Source organism: Lethenteron reissneri, chromosome 33 (assembly GCF_015708825.2).
Source record: "Lethenteron reissneri isolate LAM-NWPU_2019-01 chromosome 33, ASM1570882v1, whole genome shotgun sequence".
NCBI classification, from domain to species: domain Eukaryota; kingdom Metazoa; phylum Chordata; class Hyperoartia; order Petromyzontiformes; family Petromyzontidae; genus Lethenteron; species Lethenteron reissneri.
In genome coordinates, this window is record NC_083811.1 from 257559 (window position 1) to 282869 (window position 25311).

Here is a 25311-nt window from a genome sequence, read left to right on the forward strand (position 1 = left end):
ATCTAGCAGTGGATTGACCACGTCTGACAATGTCACGGAACATCCCCGGCCGGCACTGCAGGCGCTCCGCTTGATGCAGCGGGGGACACCGCACCCCGGCGTGCCGAGCCGGGTGGGGACACCGGCAGCTGCGTGCCGGGGCCTAGAGCGGCTTCACGAACTGGTAGACGAGCCTCTGGGAGATCTCCGTCTTGCGGATGATGCCCTTCTTGTAGTACTGGCGGATGGAGCGGCTCAGCTTGTCGTAGTTCATGGCGGGGCGGTTCTTCCTGATGCCCCACAGTCGCGCCACCTCCACAGAGTTCTCGATCTTGAAAATTCCTAAACAACAATAACAACAAAGGCCGCGTTCCTGCACAATCCGCTGCGGCCGTTTCACCGCCACTTTACGGTGGTGACAGGACGAGGGGTGTTTTAGCCACGGCTATCCTCATGACATTCACCAGATTTCATCACCGCTCGGCTGCAACCGAAATGGTGCCTGCCCATGCCACAAACCGCTCCGTGGGGCGGTGACGCGGCCTAGCGGGGGAATCCAGCAGGCAGCCCTGGCTAATTTTGCGAGTGTATCGACCATGAATACGCACCGTCTCCTTGACGGTGGACGTTAAAAGTTGTGGTATATTTTGAATTGAATAGACCATTGTGGGCTGGTGTAATGGTCCACATTTTAAAATAAACACATTGACAGACTAATTCATTGCGATGGCCTGTAGCAATCATCACCCACTCCTGACTCATGCAGACGGACGACTGCCACTGGGGGTGCCTTTGGAATGTTGGTGGTGAGATGTGATGCAAGGCGCTGTGAGTTGTGAAGGCATTTGAGCGGTGCCGGTTAAATGCAAGAATAATTGTGTTGTTATACCACAGGAGCGGTTGGGATATCTCCATGGATGCTGGAGATGTCCCAACTCCCCAAAGCCCCTGAACTGTCCTCACAGCATGACACGGGAACTGAGAACACGCGTGTCCCGTGTCGGAGGAAGAACAGAGCCAGTGTATGGGTCTGGGGTGGAGGGTGCAGGAGTGGGAGGGGTGTGAGGAACGTTGTACGTGCGTCGGAGTCGGCGAGTGGTACCACTGCACCTTTGTCACGATTCAGCCAGCGGATGAGGCGGCTGCCATCGCGCGGGTTGAGAAGCAGCTCCCACAGGAACTGCCACAGGTGGATGGGCTGTGGGGGAACCGGGGGCTGTGCCCGGGGCGGCAGCTCGGGGGCTCGGGTGGGTGTGGGCCCCTCCGTGTGGCTGCTGCCCGGCGGGGCTGAAACACAGGTGAGGGGCCAGGTGGTGTCAGCTGTGACCCTCTGGACGTCGGTCGACCTGATTGTGTTTGTTCAGTTCAGTTGCTCTGGCGTCGCGATGATTGCTGCTGCTGTGTCATCCCAGTTTAGTAATTTGCGGTGCATTTTTTTTTTCAAATTCGGAAAATGTTAACCTTGATACCGACACACAACCGTCTACTTACTCCTCATTTCGAATGACGTCACGATATCTGTAACGTCGACTGTGAATCATACAGTGCGTAGTATTTGAAGGTTAATGCACCGCGGTATTAACCAGGGTGACCTGCCAAATATGAACCGCGAACCTCTGCAACGAGCGGTAAACGCGCTCCTTCTGGGGAGCGCCACCACCCCTGGAGTTGGCCATTGTGTGACGATGCCCTATCTGACATTGAAGCACTCCTGGGAAAGTACCTAAATCAAAAAAATCACAAAGACAACTGATTACCAAAGAGACATCATCGTCAATGTGTGACGATCGCGGCGCGATTGTGCTCACCTGCGCACTTGTGGCTCGCGTCCCACGTGTAACCTGTGCCTCCGGCTGCTTGGTCTGTTGACACAAGTTACGCGTTCATTAGTCAGACCGGACGACGGAAGCGCACAGCCCAGGGAGATTTGCCATCTTGCGGTCTTCCTTAGAAAAGAGGCTTTTAGTCTTAATCAGCTCTTAACTGAAAATGTTTTTTTTGTATTGACGAGTTACCAACATTTTGTCAGCAGTGGTAACACTCGTGCCCCTAATGGCAATAAGTCCCTGGGTTCGATTCCCAACGCGGGTGCCTCTCTGTGTGGAGTCTGTGTGGAGTCTGTGTGTTCTCTCCCCCTGTTCTCCAATGCATTGCAACTGATGTTTACCAAAACACACCCCAATGCTGAAAAATAGCCTGAAAATTAGTCAATGGGAATTTCGCACAACAGCAACATCGCCCGTACTGCAAAAACCTGGCAGGATCCTCCTGAAAAAGAGCATTGAGAGGATTTCCTGGGTAAACAAGTGTAAAAAATAACAATAATTAATAACACATGTCATATACAACACATATTTGGTTGGATTTAATGTATGCCATATTTGTTCAAGCCTCTAAATATTACCGTGTTTCATGCATATGGAGAGTTTAAAGCCATGCGTTTAAAGTCATTTCTGAATAAATTACACATTGATAAATATTGCATACGTAGCTTTCAGCAAAATACATTTAACACCACAAATGAGCCATTACTACCTGTTTGACAGAGAGTGGTGCAATGACACAAGCCACAAATATTTGACCGCAACCACAACAGAGGGATATTTCCAGAGTCTCGTGATTACATTTGGGTGCGAGGAGGCAGCGTAAATGGGCCGTGACAAAGCCGAGTGGGCACGCGTTCGCCGCTCGTCGCTGCAGAGATTCGCGGTTCGAATCCAGCGGGGCGCCCTGGTCAATACTGGGGGTGTATTAGCCAAACAAGACAGCAGACGTTAAAGATCCCGTGACATCATCCAGTGAAGTGGAGCGCATTCTGTGCTAGAGCCATAGTTCACATTTTAAAAATAGCCTCACAAAGCGCTTAATTGCAAAAACAAAGTAATTGTTGCCCCCTACTTTGAAAACACAACAGGATTTTCCTAAAAAGAGTGTCGAGACACAGTGAGGCTTCTCCTGGATAAACCCGTGTCTTTAAAATCACGTACGATGGTGGTGAGGTGCTTGCGGCCCGTGCCAGGGTAAATTAAGTTACATTTAACTTTTTATTTTCGCAGCAGCAGCAGCAGCAGCACACAGTTGCACATCAGAAAGCAAGAAACAGTCTCCACCTCGGTGATGCGTGCAGGTGGATTTATCAGCAACCTGTGTAGAGGCATTGGCTGCATCAGCTTCCTCCACTGGAGCTCGGGGCAGAATGCCACATGGGACCCCCTTATTCATTAGTGGCTAAACAGGCCCATTGGGGGCGGGGGGATCTTTGTGTGAGGCCCAGGGCACTGGTGCGTTACACATTTGCTCCGCACTCCAACTATCAGTCACCTGCACGCGTCACCGCAAAGCGAAAAACCCGAAACGGAGCAGCGCTTCCCTCCTCCCAGGCCACCGGTGCCGCTGTTGTCCTGCGCGGGGTCACGGAGGTCGCGATCGTCGGCGTGAGGTTCCCTGTCGAGCCCCGCGCCGTATCGTGCCAGGTTCGAGTCGTGGGCAGAAGCATCCTGGAGCTTGGCAGCTACAAACGCACACAGAGATGCACAAATGAAAAATGAAAACTCTCCTCTGGTCAGTGTGCGGAGACTGTGGTCACCACCCGGAACAGAACCATGGAACATAAAACAGCTTAATGCCCGATTCACAAATACGAAAAAGGAGGCATCACAGCGACTCACTAGTCCTGACACAATCATCTTGCTCAATCAGCCCAACGTTAAATTACAGCTGTTGCCCTACATCAACGTCAGCCATACGGATATTTTTTATTTATTTATTAGGTATAACCCTGTGAGCCATGCGGCTCTTGACTCGGGTGCAACCGCAACAAAACGAAAACATGAACAAGAAACATCTTAAAGTGACTACACGCAACAGAAAAAAAATCCTTGAAAAAACAGCAAAGTCTTCCAGAAAAAACACCGCATTTCAACGCTCTGTGCAAAAATCCCAGTGGGATGCAAGTCAAACAATAACAACCATACGACAATGCAGATTAAAGTTATCAGGTCAACTCTGTACTACAACAAACATGGCCAATACTCTTAGGTTTTTTCGGTAAAGTCACGTAGGGTAAAAATAGATAATAAAAATAAAATAATAGAATTAACAATAGAAATAAAAACATGGCCAGACCAAACGGAGAAGCAGGAGAAGACAGCTGGGACCTTTGCTCCCAGATGGGGCTGTTTCCCCTCCACGCGGGACGTACTACCGAGCCGGCGGGTGTCGCGCGCACCTGTCTTCCAGATGTCCAGGTGCGCGTGGAGCAGCTCGCCGCCCGCGGGGGCGCGCGCCCTGAAGTCGCCCTCGCCCAGGAGGCAGAGCTGGGCGCCGCGCAGCCCCGAGAAGGCGGCGGCGGCGCCAAGCCGCGGGGGAAGCGAGTAGTGGCGCTCGGCCCACGCCAGCCAGCGAGACGCCTCCACGCCGCACCACCTCAGCGGGTCTGCAGCAGCAGCAGCCACCGCACACACGCCGCACCACGCCGTCGATGAGGTCGCGGAGTGGCGCAGCGGTAACAACCCTCGAGCCTCACGGCAAGAAAGAGATAGGTGCGATTCTCGACTCGGGCGCCTTTTTGTGTGGGGGTTCCATGTTCTCGCGCTGTTCTGCAGAGTGAGTGTGTGCGTGAGTGGCCAACACCAGTGACGAATATCTTAAGCGGTCTTGGGCCTCCCCTAGGTAGACTCAGCCTCAAACGAGTACTCTGTGCGATGTGCGAACATCACTACTCAACAGTTTGTTAAGGCTATACGGAGGCTCTCTGTCTCTTTGTCTGTGTGGCTCTGTGAGTGTGTCAATTGGTGAGTGAGGGTGAGTGTGTCGAGATCGGGCGTTGTGATGATGATCATTCACCCCTCATATGCCGCGCCAGTCTTCATAGGTGACCTCTTAACAGCTCTTGCCCCAACAGTCTGTTAAAGGCTACACGTGGGCGATGTGTCTGTGGTGAGTGTGAGTGCGTGTGTGTGCGTGGAGTTTGCTTGTTCTCTCTGTTCTGTTTCCTCCGGGTTCTTCACATTCCTCCCATTGCTTAAAATCACAAACAATGCCACTGGTGTTGGCCAACCATCCTCATGCTGACAAATTAACTGCAAATTACTCAGTCGGGATTACACAGCAGCAACATCGCCTCTGGTGTGAAACGACTTCAGACTGTGCCTGTACATGAGAACAGCGCCTACCTCGTGATAGCCTTGAGCTCTTACAATGAAGGTGCGAATACCAAATGTCCTAAATTCTTCTTGTCGTGGTTATTAGTATCTGTCGACTGGCTCTAAGAAACCCGGCACGAACATGAACATGTGTGTGCTAATTCAGGATTGTGGATTTATAGTCCAGCTGTATGGATTCGTAGCCTAGGTTTGTGGGTTCGTAGTCCGAGTACCGGGATTCTCAGCCCGGTTCATGCAATGAGTAGGGTGCTGATGGTGCAGCGAACCGAGTGTTGAGCGTGAAGCGTGTGCAGGGTATTGATTGTGCAGCGTGTCAGTCGACACTGTGTTTAAGTGGAGTACAGCTTGAACACCATCCGATATAAGGAAGGTGTTTCGTTTTTTTTAATTAGCCGAAATATGTATTTTATAACCTATTTTACATACGTTGAACATTGTATACCTTTTATTATTTTGTGTATCTCAAATGTTAACGGTGTAACGATGTTATGTGTACATGTGAAGCGCTCTGTGACGATGTTATCGTCAAGGGCGCTATAGTAAATCATGTTTGGTGGGTGACCACCTGCTGGGATGGACAGGAGCTTGCAGGTGGCAGCGATGTCGCTGAACACCTCTGCCACCACCAGCGCCTGTACCTGCTCCAGGGCGCTGGCACTGCCCAGCGCCTGCTCCAGCAAGGAGCTCTCCGGCGAAGACGTTTGATGCCCGCAGCTTCCGACCAGCTCGTCACCCTTTCTGGGCATGTGGCCCGAGTTCTTCACCGACGAACACAGCAGGCCGGCGAGTTCACCGTGGCCTGGCGTTCCACAGAACACCGGCTCCTCCTTTCCTGCGTGCAGCGCGATGGCGCACCGCAGTGGCGTTGGCGTGCAGCCACCTGGGAGCAGCGCAGAGGGGCGGCCTGCGTGCTCGTGTCGCCACGCTGCTTCAGGAGTTCCTGACGGACTGAGATGCGTGTGAAGACTGGCGGTCCGTTCGGCCGGGGAGTGTGGCGGCCTCTCCATGGCCTCAAGAGAGCCGGTGACGCAGGCCCTTTCTCAAGTCTCCAGCGGCCGAGGGGAGCTGGGGCGGCGACGTCACTCCCTGACGAGAGAACGCGCAGCGGTGGAGCACAGGACCGGGACCCGCTTCCCACTGATGGCTTCTCTCTCTACGCGAGCGCGTTGCCTGCCGGGCAGCGGTGGAGCTGTCGCGTGAGTGTGCAGGGGCTGTAGCTGCGCCGGAGGCCACGGGCTGGAGGGGCCTCGGCCGTGAGGCTACCAAGAGGAGGGAAGTCGGACAGGGGGCCTCCGTTCAGTTTTCCCTCAATGCAGCATTTGGCCTTATATTCGACTACGGTGACTTTATTTCTGTGAACAGTGGTCGAAATGTAAACTTAGATAGAAGTCCAGGTGTTTTGAAACATGTTCGTCCTGCAGCGGCCCATGTTCACCGTCGTCGTGTTCCCTGTGTGGAATCATCGTGGTGCAGGAATAGGAACCGTTTTGAATAGTGCCACGTGTCTGGTGTTGCGAGAAGTGCTGGTGTGGCGTAAGGCATCACCTGCCCTGACTATGCTCTTGCATCGCGGTTCATATTCGCGGTTACACTCCTGCATATGCCTGGTCACCCATCGAGCAGAGTTTGGACAACTCAACAAACCCCCACTGCACAGGGCTGCTGGAAGACCACATTTCTATAGTTTGGACTGCAAACTAAATCTCGCCACTTGCCTCGAAGCGCTTGCGAGAAAAACAACCTGCTCGCCAATTCAATGAAATGTGAATACTCGTTCATCGTGTCCGCTCTGTGGAGTTTTATGACAAGTTTTCCACACAGTTGGGTGATTTAACTCGTAAAATAGCATGAACGCAAAGGAATGTCGGTGTATTACTTCATGAATGAGGGAGGGTTTAAAGCTAATAATAATATCCAAGATATCCGCACTGAAACTCATCAACTCTGCTCACTTATTTTAACTCTGAGCATTCCGATTATCATCAGCTAAGTGACCACGGCCTGCATTCCGCTATCATTATCATGATAATCCTAAACCATGGTCAATCTACTGCTGGATGAAGCCCCCCCCCCCCCCCCGACAAGTCGTGCCAACCTCTCACGATCCCGCAATGCAACAACCCACCCTGTCCCTGGACACGAGCTCATTTCATGGTTACATCACCCGGTGGTTGACCTCTAAACGCATTTCACCCCTTGGCTGCCACTCCGTTATTATTCTTGACCATCGGCCATCAGCTGATGATATTCTCTCTCACACGTGACATCTGCGTGTAGCCACATTGCTCACGGCTGCGATGCACTTTCACCAGGGCAAGTGAAGTTCGTATTTATGAAAACTTCGGTTGGAGCACAATAAATTTATTGCAAGAAAGTAAAACAAATCGCTGCAAGTAGAGGCAGATTAAAAATACATTTCAAGTGACTGATAACGTACTTGACTAAGTAGTGGATTGATAACGCACGTGCGTAATGACGCACCTTCCTGAGAAAGTTCTTGATAAGAGTACTTGAGTGAAGGTTACCTGCGATGTCGCTCCATCAGTCGAGGAAACCCTCCTTTGAATCCTCACGCCGCTTCAAACCAGAGTCCACAGCTGCTGCCGCGTGAAGGCGGCAGCCTCCACCTCCTCCTCCTGTTAGGGGCAGTCAGGGGCCTGTCAGGGGCCTGTCAGAGCCCGGTCTCGTCTCCTCGCCGTGTGAAGGCGGCAGCCTCCTCCTCCTCCTCCACCTCCTCCTCCACCTCCTCCTCCACCGCGGCGCCGTCTCCATGGCAGTAAAGGCGGTTAGGGCGTCCGTGGCCATTGCGCCTCCGTGCCGCGGGCTTCATTACGAGATTCGTTTGAGCAGAGCCAGGATTAGAGACGGGGGACGGGGCCCCAAGCCCCGGGGACCCGAGACTACGACGCGTGATTAACGCGGGGAGACAGCGGCAGGGGAGATGAGAGGGGATGAGGAGGGGAGGGGGAGGAGAAGCGACGAGGGAAGGGAAGAGGAGGGGAAGGTGGGAGAGAACGGGAGAGGAGACGAGGTGAGAAGATGGGGAAGATGGGATAGTCGGAGAACATGGAAAATATGACCAAATCGAAATTAGAACACTAGAGTAGGGGAGGAGGGAGGGTGGAGCAGATGAGGGAAGGAGGAGAGAAGATGGAAGGAACTTCGGGAGAAGTTGACTTGAGTGCTGATGCACCGCAAGGGGGGGGGGGGAGCAATTCACGAGTTCTCAATAACACATCCACCCATTTACACATCCACTCATTAATACATCCACTCATTTACACATCCACTCATTTACACATCCACTCAATAACACATCCACTCAATAACACATCCACTCATTAATACATCCACTCATTTACACATCCACCCATGAACACATCCACTCATGAACACATCCACCCATGAACACATCCACGCATTAACACATCCACTCATGAACACATCCACTCATGAACACATCCACCCATGAACACATCCACGCATTAACACATCAACTCAATAACACATCCACCCATTAACACATCCACTCATGAACACATCCACGCATTAACACATCAACTCAATAACACATCCACTCATGAACACATCCACCCATGAACACACCCACCCATGAACACATCCACTCATTAACGCATCCACCCATTTACACATCCACCCATGAACACATCCACCATTAACACATCCACTCATTAACACATCCACCCATTTACACATCCACCCATTAACAACATCCTTACTGCACGGGGTTGGATACATCGCAGCAAATTTGTGATGCAACACGTTTCTCCAGACGTTAAATCTGTAATCATTACAGAGAATCGCGGCCATCATTCTGCCCCCTTTTGGTGGAATCTTGCATCAAACCTACCCCTGGTACGTTCCATCACGCACGGCAGATTCTACTCGAGGGGAGACAATTCCGAATGTCTTCTTTAGCCGGATTCGCGAGGGGTTATGGTGGTGCCTAGAAGGAGCTGGGCCAGGGTTATGGTGACATGTCCTCCTCAGGTTCTCCGTACATCAGAAAGTAACCAGCCTGGCGGAGGAAGTTCCACCAGAGCGCGCGCGCGTTCTTCGCGGGGTAGAGGCGGGATTTCCAGAAATCCGAAAATAAAATTGTTCGCGAGTTTGGTTCCACGACCTCTGAGGTAGACGCGGCCAAATTGCTGCATTTATGTTCATGAGTAATCAGTGTTGTTGTCCACCCGTAGCCATTCAACGCTGAGATGCTTCACAACGTGTCTGCAAATACCACGGCCGCGTGCCTCTCGCAATACCAACGTAGCCCCAACGTTGACACGTGGACTAACGTTGGGCCAACGTTCGATGTTAACTTGGTGTGAGAGGATGTGTGATTAGCACACGAATAATAAGTGCTATGCTCCATTGAGTGTGTGTGTGTTAGTCTCACACGCCAAATCCCCTGTCTGTATGTTGATTTGAAGTGGATCGCGTACTGATCTGCACCTTTACATCGCGATTTCCTTATGGGCAAGTGAGCGCCCGCCCTTCACCATGAGCTCAGAGCTCGCGTTTCCCCGCATAATCAACACGGGTGCAGTGATGGTAACACCGCGAGAGTGTTATACGAGTCATGGTGAAACTCTGAGGGCATCTATGTATAGTATATTGAACTTACTGTAACGTTGACCCAACGTTTGGCCGATGTTACATCTCTACTGGGGGAGTGACTGTGAGGGTGACACCGTGAGTATTTAAGGTTATTTATCTATTCAACCAGAGACAACAATAACACTGGTCAACAAAAAAAAATTCTGGCCTGGACTTTTGCAGCTGTTTTAGACACATTTTAGGGTGCTGATTCCAAATCTGATCTCAGATTTGCTCTATCACATCTAATTTTTATGCTATCGGCATACCCCATTTTCATTGATTTTACCCGAAATTAACTCTGTCACTTATGATTGCAAGTTGTTGCGAGTCAGTGACTGCTTTAGTGTTAAAATATGGTGCTGTTTTTTTAGGATAGTGTGCTTATAATACCATTTTATCTAGATATCCACATTTATTTAATATTTTTCTTCTGCAGGGCGTGATCTAACAATGGCTACAAACATCCGAAAGAAGGAAATGCAGTAATGACCCAGATATCTTCTGCTACATCTGTGGCAGCTTCACTTTGCAGGATCAAAGGCGCAACATCAATTCCTTTGTCAAGAAGGTATATCTTGCCTACTTTAAAGTACGACTTGGAGACCAAGACAAAAATTGGGCTCCTCACAAAGTGTGTAAAACCTGTGTTGAAACTTTGCGATCATGGTCTAAAGGAAAGAATGCTAAGCTGAAGTTTGGTGTGCCAATGGTTTGGAGATAACCTACAAACCATTTGGATAACTGCTACTTCTGCCTTGTCAATGTAAAAGGTTTCAATAAGAGAAACAAACAACACTTAGAATACCCAGATATCCCATCTGCCAGACGACCAGTTGAGCACTGTAAGGAAATACCTGTGCCTGTATTTACTGAGCTACCAGAGATTGATGTTGAATCCCTCAGTTTACCTGCTTGTACAGATGAAAATGATGCTCAGATCGAATATACGCCATCTGATGCAGATTGTGATAAAATGTCTCTGTTTAGTCAGCCTGAATTGAATGATCTTGTATGAGATTTGTATTTGCCAAAGCAGTCTGCTGAATTGTTGGCTTCCAGGCTGCAAGAGAAAGGACTACTCAGACCTGACACTAGTGTCTCCTTTTATCGTAACAGAGAAGCAGCACTGCGAAAGTGCTTCCATTCAGATGGTCAACTTGTTTATTGGAATGATGTTGAAGGGCTTCTTCTCAATATGGGACTGCCCACATATGATTCAAGTGAATGGAGACTTTTTATTGACAGTAGTAAAAGGAGTTTGAAATGTGTGTTACTTCACAACAGAAACATATATGGTTCAATCCCAATAAGACACTCTGTAAAAATGAATGAAGAGTATGCCAACATCAAGATTGTTCTGGATAGATTAATATACCATGTTCATGGATGGCTAATTTGTGTTGATTTGAAAATGGTAAATTTTCTGCTGGGTCAGCAAGGAGGTCACACCAAATACCATTGTTTCCTGTGCTACTGGGACAGTAGGGCTACATTAGAACACTGGGTTAAAAAGAACTGGCCACCAAGAATCAGTTTGACACCTGGTGACAAGAACATCAAGAATGAGCCTCTGGTTGATAGGAATAAAATTGTATTTCCCCCACTGCACATACAACTTGGGTTAATGAAGCAATTCGTCAAAGCTCTTGATCACACTGGAGACTGCTTCAGCTATATATGTGTAATAAAAGGACTCGAACACTTCTTTCTGTCTTCGTGTCTTTATTCAGGTTCACGTCTTTACCCACACGGCACTCTGTTATAACTCCTGTATTTGTAGCCCCCGGCTATTCACTGCTATTATAGCTTCCTCACCCCTCTGACTCTCTGCTTCATCTACTGTAACCTCCTCCCTGCAGACTCGCTGCTACCCCTATGTGCAGACCCTCTGGCTGTCACTGTATGCAGACCCGCTGCCCACTCTCTCTGTGCAGCCCCGCTGCTGACTGCAGCCTCCTTGCTGCTTCGGGTCGGTCACCGCTGGCCAACGGTGCCGATCCTCGCTTCCCCCGTGTTCGTGGCGATCTCGCCACACCCCGCTTCGCCCTACGTGGCCTTCCTCTGTTCCTGGCTCCCAGTCACTCCCCCTGCTCTTCCGGTTCCCCTCCTTCTATACTCAACCCCTCTCCCCCCACGTGACCTAACTCCTCCCTGCCTGACGGCACCTCAGAAGGGCCGTTTACAACCGCATTACATCACCCTCCCCCCTAAAGAAAATCCAGCCGACCTCGGCTGAATTGCAACCTGAAAAGCAATGCGGGTGTAAAGGGCCAACACGCAAAAAGACACGAAGCATTGAAGAACATTATAACAATAACACAACACAACACAATCTAACGAAACGTGAGGGATTTCGAGCGAGTACGGGTAGCCGGGCCGTCCCGGACGGTCGGCGGCCCACCCGCCGAGCGGGAACGTGGAAGGGTTTTAGGGGCGACGGGCGCAAGTTCTTCCGTCGCCATTGGAGGCCCGCCACTGTCCCGCTCGCGTCCAGAAACATCCCGTACTCGCGTCCGCGGAGGGATAGGAAGAGCTGCAGGTCCCGTGGGTTCTGCGGCTCCGGTCGGCGTCCCACAAGCGGAAGGTCCTCCTCCCTGCGCTGTCACGGCCGGCTTGTCTGTGAAGGGTACGACAGGCGCTCTCGCAAGGTCAGCAGACACAGGCAAGGGCGAGTCGGCAGCAACAGACCCCGGCAAGGCAACTTGGGGAGATGACGCATCCGGCCGTGGGGCAATGTATGGCTTCAACCGGGACGTGTGCACGAACCAACGCCGTGCACCAACCTGAACACGCGCCGACTGTGGGTTGGGAACCTCAATGAGGCGGACCGGACCCTGCCAAGGTCGATGTAATTTAGGAGATGTACCTGGCCGCACCTGTGGGCAATGAAGCCAGGCCAGGTCCCCCTTTTTCCAGGGACACTCCCCCTTTGAACGTCGGGCACACCGCTCATTCCTGGCCTGAGCCTTGGCAGTAGCCATGCGGGCATTTTCCCTCGCCTCAGCGACACGCCGAACGTTGTCCTTAATATACTCAGGAAGAGGCTTAACAGGCCCCCTCGCACCGGTTCCCAACTGGTCATGAATCGGCGGCACGTTCTCACGGCCGTACATAAGGAAAAACGGCGAGTATCCAGTAGCCGCGTGCGGCGTCATGCGATACGCCGAAAGCACCCCAGGGATATGCAAATCCCAATCAGATTGGTTTTCCCCGACTGTATGGCACAGCATGGCGGACAGAGTCCGATTCAACCGTTCCACCATACCATCCGTTTGCGGGTGGTAGGGGGACGTCCGTATCTTTTTAGTTCCAAGAGCCGCACACACCTCCCCCAACAATTTAGACGAAAAGTTACGTCCCTGATCCGTAAGGAGCCTCTCCGGAGCCCCTTTGTCCATTACATACCCAAATAGAAAGGCGTCCGTGATAGACGCCGCTGACTGGTCAGGCAAGGGCCAGGCCATCGGCCAGCGAGAGAGGTACTCCACCCCCACCAGTAAATACTTATTCCCTTTAGCTGATGGCGGAAAGGGTCCCAAAATATCTAACGCCACCAACTCATTAACCCGAGATACTTTAATCGATTGTATCGGCGGAACATATGGATGTTTAGGCGGCTTACGGCGGGCACAATCGGGACACGCGCGAACGTGACCGACGACATCCGTCGTCATGCCGTGCCAATAATAGTCTCGTTGCAGCGTCAATAGGGTTTTCTGCACCCCCAGGTGTAAAAGTGTGTCACAGTGCAAAGATCTAATCAACTCATAGCGCAATGACGCAGGCACAACGAGACGCCAGTGTTCCTGTATCCCTTCCCTCCACATCAGTAACCCATCTCGGAGAGCAGTTTCCGAATTACCACCCGCACCGACTTCCTTAGCCGCCTTCTCCGTTCGTTTCCGTAACGACACCAAAGAATCGTCCAACATTTGCTCCCGAATCCACACAGACCTTGGAAGACGCAAAATCCCGTCAGCCGGTCCCCCTTCAACCGGTCCCGGTGTAAGCGGAGGTTCGAGAACATCCACTGCCCGCGCGACAGGTTGAGGGGGGGGCTGAGCCGGTCCACACCTATGCGTCCCCGACGCACACGCACAAGGGGATTGTTGCGGCAACCTGGACAGTGCGTCCGCGTTAGCGTGACGCACACCCTTCCGATGGTGAATTTGGAAGGAGAATTCTTGCAACGTGTCCAGCCATCTCGCCAATTGTCCGGATGGCTGGTCCATCTTAAGAGCGTACTGCAAGGCCGCATGGTCCGTTCGGACAATAAACGACCGACCGTACAGATACGGTCGAAATTGGCGGAGAAAATACACAATAGCCAAAAGTTCCCTGCGAGTGACGCAGTAACGAGTTTCCGCGGGAGACAAAACCCGACTCCCGTACGCCACCACACGCTCAACACCACCTTTTGACTGGGACAACACCGCCCCAATCCCGGTGTCACTCGCATCAGTATCCAGAATGAAGGGATGTTCAAAATCCGGATAATCCAACGTCGGCGCAGTAGCCAGTAGGTCGCGCAGGCTCCGAAACGCCGCCTCCTCCGGCGGTCCCCACACAAATTTGTGCCCCTTCCCAGTAAGGAGATGCAAAGGCCTGGCGATAGTAGCGAAATTCGGAACAAACCTCCGGTAATATGAGGCGAACCCCAAAAACCGACGCACATCACCCACCGTGGCGGGGGTTGCCCAATCCCGGACACACGCAGTTTTCTCTGGATCCGTGGCCACCCCGTCCGCACTAACAATATGTCCCAAGTATCGAACGGAACGTTGCAGTAGATGACATTTCTTAGGCTTGAATTTCAAATTAGCAGAACGCATTCTGGCAAAAACGGCCTCCAACCGCAATAAATGCTCATCAAATGTGCGGCTGAAGACAATAATATCATCTAAATAAATGAGACATGTCTCCCACTGCAACCCCGTCAATACCAACTCCATCAATCTCTGAAAGGTGGCAGGGGCTGCATTCAACCCCATCGGCAGACAGTTAAATTGGAACAACCCCTGCGGCGTACGGAACGCTGTCTTTTCCCGCGAGGGCTCGTCAAGGGGAAGCTGCCAGAAGCCCGAAGAGAGATCTAGCGTTGAAAAAAACTTAGCCCCTGACAAGGCGTCGAGAGAATCGTCCATACGCGGCAGGGGATACGCATCTGCCACCGACACTTTATTTAACTTCCGAAAATCCACACAAAATCGTAATTTACCATCTTTCTTTTTAACCAACACGACAGGCGCACCCCACGGGCTATTAGACGGAGATATAATATCCGCTTTCAACATGTCTTCCACTGCCCCTCGAACGTGCTCACGCTCAGCCGGACTCATCCGACGCGAGTTCAAGCGGATAGGGGCCGCGTCCCCCGTTTCGATGTGATGAGAGAGCAGCGAGGTGCGTCCCAAGTCCAAATCGTCCGAGCTAAACACATCGGAATAGCTCGCTAATAATTTATGAATCGCACAACGCTGCTCAGCGGAAAGGGCCGAATTTTCCGCACATAATTCGGCGATCCAACGATCGTCCACCCCTCCGTCGTGTGAAACACCACCCACCAGCCCCCCGTCCGGAATGTCACTCTGAGCCGTAAACGCCGTAGTGGCGTGTGCCACAACGGTACCAGCCGGCACACACACGCTTTCAGAAGTCGCATTTAACACCTGCAAAAACGGGCGCTGATCCGGACGGACAATGGTTTGCGCCCCCACCAGTGCCAATCCGCCCGTAACAGCGGCGGACGGCGACAGCAAAATTCCACAAGCACTCTGCCGACCCGGAACCGGCTTCCGGTATCGTAGGGGAATGAGCATCTGCGAGCCAGGTGGAATATCAACTGAAACTTCCGATAACGCCTGCACCTGGGCAACCGGAGCCGGTCGCCCCCAGGTGGACTGTAAAAACGCCAATTTGCGGCCCCCTGGCAGTTCAATGCAATTTTCATTGATTCTAATTAAAATGGGCATCTTAGCCAAAAAATCCGTGCCCAACAAGCAAGGAACCGCCAGGGACCTCGAAATTAACACAACGCCCGAGGCCGAGACCCCCCCGATAGAAATATTAGCGTCCACCTGTCCCACGATGCCCATACTACCCCCGTTCGCAGCGATGCAGGAAGCGTAAGCCGGCCTCACGGCCCCCGGTGGGATGTTCAAAAGATGGAATATGACATCCGAAATAATGGTCGCGGACGCCCCGGAATCCACCAAAATACGCACGTCCACCCCTTGGATCGACCCCGGTACAGTGGACGAACCTGTAGCGGCCGCGACAACCCGCCGAGCCAACTTACGCCACTGCGTTATCGAGCGACAAGGCGCAGATACTGGCCTCCCATATTTTAGAACATCCGCGTCGCACAACAACGGCGATGAGTGAGGTGTCAGGCCTTGCCGGGTGTCTGGTGCGCACCGACTTGCCTGTGCCGGAGGGTCTTTCTTTGGGACGTCCGCGATCGAGGCCTCCTGCTGGGGCGGCCCCGGAACCCGGGCCCAGCAGTCCCTGGCATAGTGGCCCCGACGGCCGCAGCGGAAACAGTCGACGTCGGGTCGGCGCGCAGCAGGCACCCCGTCCCGACGTGGCCGCGCCGGCGGCGGAGCCCGCGGCCCCGGCTCGCTTCGAGCCGGCCACGGAGTGGAGGCGGCCGACAGCTCCTTTGGGCCGGTCGCATCCGGCACGTACACGGCCTTTGTAGGGTCCCACCCTACGGCCCCCCCATCGACGACAGGACCGCCCGTCCACGCCGTGACTTGTTTCCAGCGGCGGAGATTGAACTGGGCGTCCAAACACTTAGCCGCGGTCCGGGACGTGAGTTTCTCGTGACCGCAAGCCGGCATAGGAATGCCCAGATCCCGGGATAACTCCAACATCTTCCCCAAGATGAGAGGTTCCAGCAGGTCAGGCTCCGTCTTCGGGTAAGCGGCCATCGCGAGTTCCAGCACGGCGCCCCTGTACGCTACAGGCGACTCCTCCGGTGCGCGTTGCCGCTGCACGAAGCGGCGATGGGCGTCATCCGGTGGCTCGTACGCGTCCGCCATTTCGTCGAACACTCCACGCAATGTTTTCTTCTTCGCAGCTTTTATAGAGCGAAAAAAACGAACAGACTCATCGTCAAGGAGAGTCGGAAGCACCTCCAGCGCCTCGGCGTCCGTCCACCTTGCCGTTCGTACCGCCGCCAAAAATCGACAAGCGAACGCACTCCAATCGCCCCCGATGGAGAACTCCTTAACAGTTGTAAGGTGACGACTGCGGCTCCTTGGCCTGCTTCCGTCCGTCACCGACTCTTCCGGCGGCAAGTTCAGCAAGGCGTCGCAACGCGGTGTCGCCAAGATGGCGGACGATCTTCGTGGCGGCCCCAAGATGGCGGCTTCCCGCCTTCCGTGGTGCGCCACGCCCAAGATGGCGTCTTCACGCCGCGTGGTCGATGGCGGCGCCATCGAAGACGACCCGGGCTCCTGCCGATCACCACCATCACCTTCCAACGCCGCCCTTGGCGTGACAAGGTCACACAACTCCGTGATGACGGTTTTTAGGGTCGCCAGTTGCTCCGCCATCCGGGTCCATCTTAAATCTTCGTCCTTCAACGCAGATGGGTCGGGCGCAGCGGCAACCTCCTCCACACCCGGGCCCTCACGGATCTCTCCCTCCGCCGAAGTGAAGCCGACCTCAGGAGGAAGATCGTCGTCGTCCGATGATGAAGCCGACGCCGGAGATGGGATATTCTTCTTCCTCAGTTGTTTCGCCATGCCGTTTCACTTCTGACTCCAGTGTAATAAAAGGACTCGAACACTTCTTTCTGTCTTCGTGTCTTTATTCAGGTTCACGTCTTTACCCACACGGCACTCTGTTATAACTCCTGTATTTGTAGCCCCCGGCTATTCACTGCTATTATAGCTTCCTCACCCCTCTGACTCTCTGCTTCATCTACTGTAACCTCCTCCCTGCAGACTCGCTGCTACCCCTATGTGCAGACCCTCTGGCTGTCACTGTATGCAGACCCGCTGCCCACTCTCTCTGTGCAGCCCCGCTGCTGACTGCAGCCTCCTTGCTGCTTCGGGTCGGTCACCGCTGGCCAACGGTGCCGATCCTCGCTTCCCCCGTGTTCGTGGCGATCTCGCCACACCCCGCTTCGCCCTACGTGGCCTTCCTCTGTTCCTGGCTCCCAGTCACTCCCCCTGCTCTTCCGGTTCCCCTCCTTCTATACTCAACCCCTCTCCCCCCACGTGACCTAACTCCTCCCTGCCTGACGGCACCTCAGAAGGGCCGTTTACAACCGCATTACATATGTTCAACCTTTTCAAGTCTCAGTGCCGAGAAGCAAAAGGCAGGAATATTTGATGGCCCTCAAATAAGAACACTCATCAGGGATCCACACTTTGTTACAACAATGACTGCGGCAGAGGCTAGAGCTTGGAATGCATTCTCTGATGTGGTGCGGAATTTCCTTGGGAACAGGAAAGCAGACAACTATCGAGATATTGTGGAGGAGTTGCTCTTGAGTTTCCAAGCACTTGGATGTAGAATGAGCATCAAGGTTCACTACTTACATAGTCACTTGGCCCAGTTTCCAGAGAACATGGGTCACGTGATCGAAGAGCAAGGTGAACGCTTTCATCAAGACATTCAAGTTATGGAAGAACGTTACCAAGGCCGATGGGACTCAAACATGATGGCAGATTACTGCTGGTCCTTGATGAGAGACATTCCACAAGCTGTACATCGGAGATCGTCAAAGAAGAGGTCGTTTATGCAGATGTAACATCACTATTGTGAATTACCTTTTTGTACATATTTTTCTTATCTTCACAATTCAATTCTTACATGGTAATATGCATTCACTCACATTGATATGCAGTCACTCTCACAACTTTGTGCTGCGGCTCATTAAATGTTTGTTTCATTATTATTGTATATTATCTTATTCTTGTATGGATGTCTGTTTAGCTATTCGTATATGAGCATAAATTTGCTGTTTTTATTGAAAATGCAATATTTGATATCTCAAAAACCTGATGTGATAGACAAAAACTGATGCCAGATTTGGAATCAGCACCCCAAAATTACCTTAAAGCCGTTGGAATACCTTATGCCAGAAAAAGTGTGTTGACCAGTGTAATCGGTGACGCTGTAATTGTGTCACCGCCATGGTGAGGGTAACCACAGCAACACTGATGCCGCATTGCCAAGGTGACGGTCGCCAGGGTGACGGTCGCCAGGGTAACGGCGTTGCATTGCCATGGTGATCGAACTTCGCATGAACCAGAGCGCTGCCACGTGACCGCCGTCATCGCTATAAGAGCGCGGCGGCGGCGCGCGCGAATGACGTCAGTCGGGGCCTGTGCGGGAGGCGCCAGCATGCCGAAGTGAGTCGCCGCGGAGCGCCATCAGCCGCGGGCTCTCCACTGCTGGATGAAGGCCTCGTCACTAACAGTCGTGGTCTCTCCACTGCTGGATGAAGGCCTCGTCACTAATAGTCGTGGTCTCCACTGCTGGATGAAGGCCTCGTCACTAATAGTCGTGGTCTCTCCACTGCTGGATGAAGGCCTCGTCACTAACAGTCGTGGTCTCTCCATTGCTGGATGAAGGCCTCGCCACTAATAGTCGTGGTCTCTCCACTGCTGGATGAAGGCCTCGCCACTAACAGTCGTGGTCTCTCCACTGCTGGATGAAGGCCTCGCCACTAACAGTCGTGGTCTCTCCACTGCTGGATGAAGGCCTCGTCACTAATAGTCGTGGTCTCTCCACTGCTGGATGAAGGCCTCGTCACTAATAGTCGTGGTCTCTCCACTGCTGGATGAAGGCCTCGTCACTAATAGTCGTGGTCTCCACTGCTGGATGAAGGCCTCGTCACTAATAGTCGTGGTCTCTCCACTGCTGGATGAAGGCCTCGTCACTAATAGTCGTGGTCTCCACTGCTGGATGAAGGCCTCGTCACTAATAGTCGTGGTCTCTCCACTGCTGGATGAAGGCCTCGTCACTAATAGTCGTGGTCTCCACTGCTGGATGAAGGCCTCGTCACTAATAGTCGTGGTCTCCACTGCTGGATGAAGGCCTCGTCACTAATAGTCGTGGTCTCTCCACTGCTGGATGAAGGCCTCGTCACTAATAGTCGTGGTCTCCACTGCTGGATGAAGGCCTCGTCACTAATAGTCGTGGTCTCCACTGCTGGATGAAGGCCTCGTCACTAACAGTCGTGGTCTCTCCATTGCTGGATGAAGGCCTCGTCACTAACAGTCGTGGTCTCTCCACTGCTGGATGAAGGCCTCGTCACTAATAGTCGTGGTCTCTCCACTGCTGGATGAAGGCCTCGTCACTAACAGTCGTGGTCTCTCCATTGCTGGATGAAGGCCTCGCCACTAATAGTCGTGGTCTCTCCACTGCTGGATGAAGGCCTCGCCACTAATAGTCGTGGTCTCTCCACTGCTGGATGAAGGCCTCGTCACTAACAGTCGTGGTCTCTCCACTGCTGGATGAAGGCCTCGTCACTAACAGTCGTGGTCTCTCCACTGCTGGATGAAGGCCTCCCCATCATCATCGTCGGCCTCTGGCCATCCGCTTCTGGATAAAATTATTCTGCCATCTAATAAATAATCCACCTATCACCTGCACACCAGCTGATGTATCACTCCGTCTTCTCCTCGCGACATCATCGGTTGTCCAATACACGGAGGGCGCTTTTTAATACAAATATGTTAACGTCTAAAACAAGTGTACAAGAGACGTATCAGTAGATTCGGCAATGAAATCGGCTCGTGTGCTGGGTGGATTGTTACATCGTAGGAACACGAGGGATGGCGGCTTGGGGAGACCTTCATCCAGCAGTGGGCTGATCATGGCTGATGATATTGACGCAGCCGATTCCGTGTCTACAATCTGCCTTCGCTGTTAGATTGACTTGTGTCTCCGAGGCCTGTTTCATCCCTGTAAGCGGGTGTCTTTTGTAGTTCAGCGTCTTCCGTGAGGGCATGTAACGGTACTGCCCGTTGTCGTGGAAGCTGGCACGGGTAACTTGGTTCATGTGTCCTCTTTAAGGGTCTGCGTATTGTGGGGTCACTGCGATTTTGACTTGTCTCGTGTGTGCCCCCCCCCCCCCCCCTTCTAGGTACTACTGCGACTATTGTGACACGTACCTGACGCACGACTCGGTGAGTTTCCAGCTGCAGACCGCAGCGCTCTGTTCTGCTTGTTGAATAAGCGCAGCCTGCGTCTTTAACAAGCTGCACGGGTTTGGTGTCAATACATTTGCGCTATTGCTGCACGATACGTTTTTGGGTAGTACCTCGTATTAGGCATTTTGTGCAACGTTTCGCACCACGTGTTGAAACCTTCAAGACACTGATTTCGGTTCAAAACTTAAATTAAAAAAGGCTCTGGGCACTGAATTCATAACTGTTGCTGAAATGAGTTTCATTCATGATGCTCCCAGAACATGGAGTGAAACGTTGGACATGCCGAGCAACACGCGGAGAGAGCTATACAACACAACCACAAACATCTTGTGCAGGAGTAAAGTCGTAACGTGTTTGTGCGCGAACTTGTGTGCTGCGTGTAACAACGTGTGATCTGTGCTGTCAGCCCTCGGTGCGCAAGACGCACTGTGGCGGTCGCAAGCACAAGGAAAATGTGAAGGACTACTACCAGAAGTGGATGGAGGAGCAGGCGCAGAATCTCATCGACCAAACGAGTATGCGCGTCCTGTCAGCCAAGATGAACACAACTTCACTTTGTCCAGTTAAACGGTTACCGGGATCCGTTGGATTTGGCTCGCTAGCTGCAGCTTTGGTTTGCCATGCAGAGCAATTGCAGGTTGCACGCTGGGAATGTTGTAACTGCATTGCCTTCGGTGACATGGATCGGTGGTAATGCGTTCGTCATTTGTTGCAGCGGTTCGCGATTCAAATTTGGCACTCCTCCCTCGTTAGTACTGTGGGTGCATATTAACCCTAAAATATGCAAAGGCTGGTTTATAGTGGATGTTAAAGATCCTATGATCTCATTTGAAATTATTAGGCCATTGTGTGGTCCACATTTTAGAAAAATTGCCTGCAAAATACTCAACTGGGATTAAACATTAACATCACTCCCTGTAAAACTACTGCAAACTGAAATACAGCACCTTTCTGATAGCCTTGCAGTATAAGAATGCACATATTAATTGCACTAATTGATTGATTTGATTCTCAAGCTGAGGACTGCTGACCTAAAGGCAACTGACTGTTTTTTTATTCTAGTATTTTGTCTTCACAAGCATTTGCAAAGAAAAATTGCCTCAACAGTATTATGTAGGATACATAGATGTTCTCTTTACGTGCACGTGTGTGTAGCTGCTGCGTTCCAGCAAGGCAAGATGGGATCTGGTCCTTCTGCAGCTGGAGGGTCCATGATTCCGCCTCCCCCAAGCCTCGGCAAGTTAATTTCCTCCAACTATGTTCTTTCAGGTTGGGCTGCGTGTTGAGCATATCTTCCACATGCTTTCACCACACACTACTGAGGATGCCCTCAGTAGCATGTGGCGAAAGTCTGAGAGGATAAATTCTCAACGTGTGGTCTTGTATAGAAGACCACACTTGAATTAAAAGTGGTTACAAAATTTGTATGTGCCAAAAAGGTGCATTTCCTCATTTTCCTTCTCAGGACAAAATGTTGTGTAACCTGGTGTTTGGATACTAAAAGTTAGATTTGAGTGAATATTTTTATACTTTCTTTGTTCCACATGGGTTCAGGAGGGCCTGGCCGACCACCTCTACTGGCAGCACCCATCGGAGGGCCCCCCATGATGCCTTTGTTGGCGCCGCCCCACGGCATGATGCAAGTTGGACCGGGTAAGATGAAAGCCATGGAATATCGTAGAATTGCTTTTTGCATTCTAAAGTAACTGACATTAAACGCACCTCCAATTAGAATGGTTGGATACGTACGGTGCGAAAGAAGTTCATCATACATACACACGTCATGAAAAAATACTAAATGATTAAATAGCCATGTGTCAATGGCAAATCATTCAAATAATTAGGTTTCATATCAATCCTCTAAAAACCTTATTGTGTTCCACTTGAAATGTTGGCATGAAGTACCCACCACAGTGGATGTACATTTTGTTTTCGTTGAGCTGTTTTATTCAATAATTAGCAGAGCAAATATTTGTATGCTTACAGTAGCTTCAAATTTACAGTTTTTAAATATTCTCTGGAGTATATTGGTTTAAAAATAATATCATTTGGAAATGGAAACCCTGCAGTTGATACAAAATCAATACTTAATGTGCTATAAATATGTGTATGTGTATATATATGGCATATTGCACACTTTGCACCTGGGACTGACCTCTTATTCTTTGCTGCTCCCACAGTCTGGAACTCCCTGACCCAGCCATCTGTGTTGTTGACTCCCTTGCCCCTTTCCAAGTCCAGTCCTTAGACCTTTTTTCCTATGTCTATGACCGACTGCTTCGAAATGTGTAATCTTCCCACTGTTCTCTGTACAGCGTCATGAGATGCAGTTGTATTTCGAGACTATATAAATCCATTATTTTCTCGCTTGTGATCTTTGCAGGAATGCGTCCCCCAATGGGTGGCCACATGACAATGCTCCCGGGGCCCATGATGGGCCCCCCGCGTCCGCGCATGCTGCCCGCTCGCCCCGGACTGGGCCGCCCCATGGACAAGTGACCTCCCACATGAGTGCCCGCTATTGCTCACAATGGGGGAAGCAGAGTGGCTACTCGGTGCACTGACACGGCTTGGCCTGAAGCAGTGTTTATCCCAGGATGTGTTATTAAGGAAACATTACATACTCTTTGGGTCTTTCGTTGAAGTCACGGATAGAAAAATAATAAAAGATTACGACGTTTCAATCGCAATACAAACAATCGTCTTCAGGAAAAAATACAGCAGGCGGACTGCTGCCGCAGCATTCCACCTGCTGTATTTACTGAAAGACCCAAAGAGTATGATTTCCTGCAGTCACGAAAGCTTTAAGTCGAAACATTACATGTTGGCATTCGTGACATCTGTCTTTCTCGTTTTTAAGTTTTTACATACAATAAAACAAAGAAGAAATTTGTTTTGATGCGTATTTAACGAATACATTAAGTTTGTGGGAAATATTTGTGACGTGATTTGGTGAAACGACATTATACACCTTCATGCAATCATCTTTGTCACCCACCTTGTAGCTGTAAAATATAAATTGTATTAAGCGTAATATTACAGGCACTTTTAGAGCAAGAAGGAATATTAAGGCTTGTGTACTATTTTGTAGGTGTAGTTTTGACTGTGGTACCATATAATATGGGATGTTGGCTATCAACAACAAGGCAACTCCTATAACGAATTGGGAATGGGACGCAAGCGTAGGATTGATCACCCTGTCGCTCGCCGCCTTTGGGGAGGGTGTATAGTATGAAAGGCCGAAACACCCTAGGATCCAAAGGTTCACTACTGACGATGCGCTCCCCAAATTTCACCAGGCTCACTGTTCATGAACTCTTGGAAGTGCTTGCACAAAGGATAGTAACATCTCATCCTGTGTTCTTGGAATCTAGTAAATATATAAATGATAAGATTGTAGCGGACGTGAAGCTGACGGCACTTAATGTATGGTTAATACACACACGTCTTTTACCGGGGTGGTCTGCATTGGAACCGGCAGCAATCTGCACATGCGTTTGCGCTGGGCCATGTCACTGTGCCATGTGACTGGCCAGTAGGAGTTTCTGGCAGCTCGCGGTTACCGACTGACATACGAAGGATGCTGGAAACTCAATGCTGCTGAACTCGCAGGTGGAATGAGACCGAATTGAAGCGTTGCCTTTATATAGAATTGTGGGATACTGTCAGGCTGGTCTCGTATCGACTGCAGCAGCTGCAGGATCTGGTGAAAAGTAGAAAGTGTTCACGAAGTGATGACGCCAATGGCTGTGGCCGTGAGATCCTGATCTATGCACCACGAAGATGTCCCAACATGTCGCTGGCTGTCCACCTGTCGAGCTCCACTCAACTCCAGTAGACAACTTTTCCTGTGTCCGTCGTGCCATCACACATTGCTTGATCTGTCAGATATGAATGAAATTCGGGACTAATCAAGGGCTCTACTTTGCATTGAGGGGGTAGAGGCATATGGCTAATTGGAGGTACACTCAGGGCGGCAATCGTCTACCACCTGCGAAATGTTCATTTGGTCGCCGTCCGTCATGGACCAGTTCCCAACTTATTTTGACCTGGGGACCACTGTCAACACTCGACATCATTTTTTGGACCAGCTTAGACCGATGACATTTTTCTATATTGAAAACTTTCCTAAAATGGCTGTAAAATGTGAAGAATTGCAAGCGATTAACCTGCATTTGACTCTCATTAGTGAGATTGCGAGTTGTGCGTTGGGTTAATCTGGGATTTTATGCAAAAAATGAGAGCTCCAGCAATTGTTGCATGGACCACTAAACAACAGTTGGGGCACCTGAGGGTTTCATTTATTGTGAAATTGTAAATGAGTTACATTTCTTGATGCATATTTAATTTTCGACACATTCTTCGCTGCGTGTCTA

At 51.1% G+C, this 25311-nt stretch overlaps 1 protein-coding gene and 1 pseudogene across 1 annotated transcript; one reads left to right on the top strand and one right to left on the bottom strand.

Moving 5' to 3' along the window:
- Nucleotides 1–29: 29 nt before the first annotated feature.
- Nucleotides 30–7782, bottom strand: LOC133350448 (DNA-binding protein D-ETS-4-like; annotated as a pseudogene).
- An 11264-nt stretch (nt 7783–19046) lies between these two features.
- Nucleotides 19047–23828, top strand: SNRPC (small nuclear ribonucleoprotein polypeptide C). Its single transcript, XM_061564728.1, has 6 exons — nt 19047–19129; nt 20869–20911; nt 21342–21450; nt 22091–22171; nt 22490–22588; nt 23319–23828. Exons 1-6 carry the CDS (start codon nt 19086–19088, stop codon nt 23432–23434), a joined length of 492 nt encoding a protein of 163 aa, XP_061420712.1. The 5' UTR covers nt 19047–19085; the 3' UTR covers nt 23435–23828.
- The last annotated feature ends 1483 nt before the right edge of the window (nt 23829–25311 follow it).

Bases quoted from the DNA above. Each gene is read 5' to 3' on its own strand.
- SNRPC (XM_061564728.1), top strand. From the start codon at position 19,086: ATGACGTCAGTCGGGGCCTGTGCGGGAGGCGCCAGCATGCCGAA. The intron at 20,912-21,341 runs GTGAGTTTCCAG...CTGTGCTGTCAG, and splicing joins CGTACCTGACGCACGACTCG to CCCTCGGTGCGCAAGACGCA. The intron at 21,451-22,090 runs GTATGCGCGTCC...ACGTGTGTGTAG, and splicing joins GAATCTCATCGACCAAACGA to CTGCTGCGTTCCAGCAAGGC.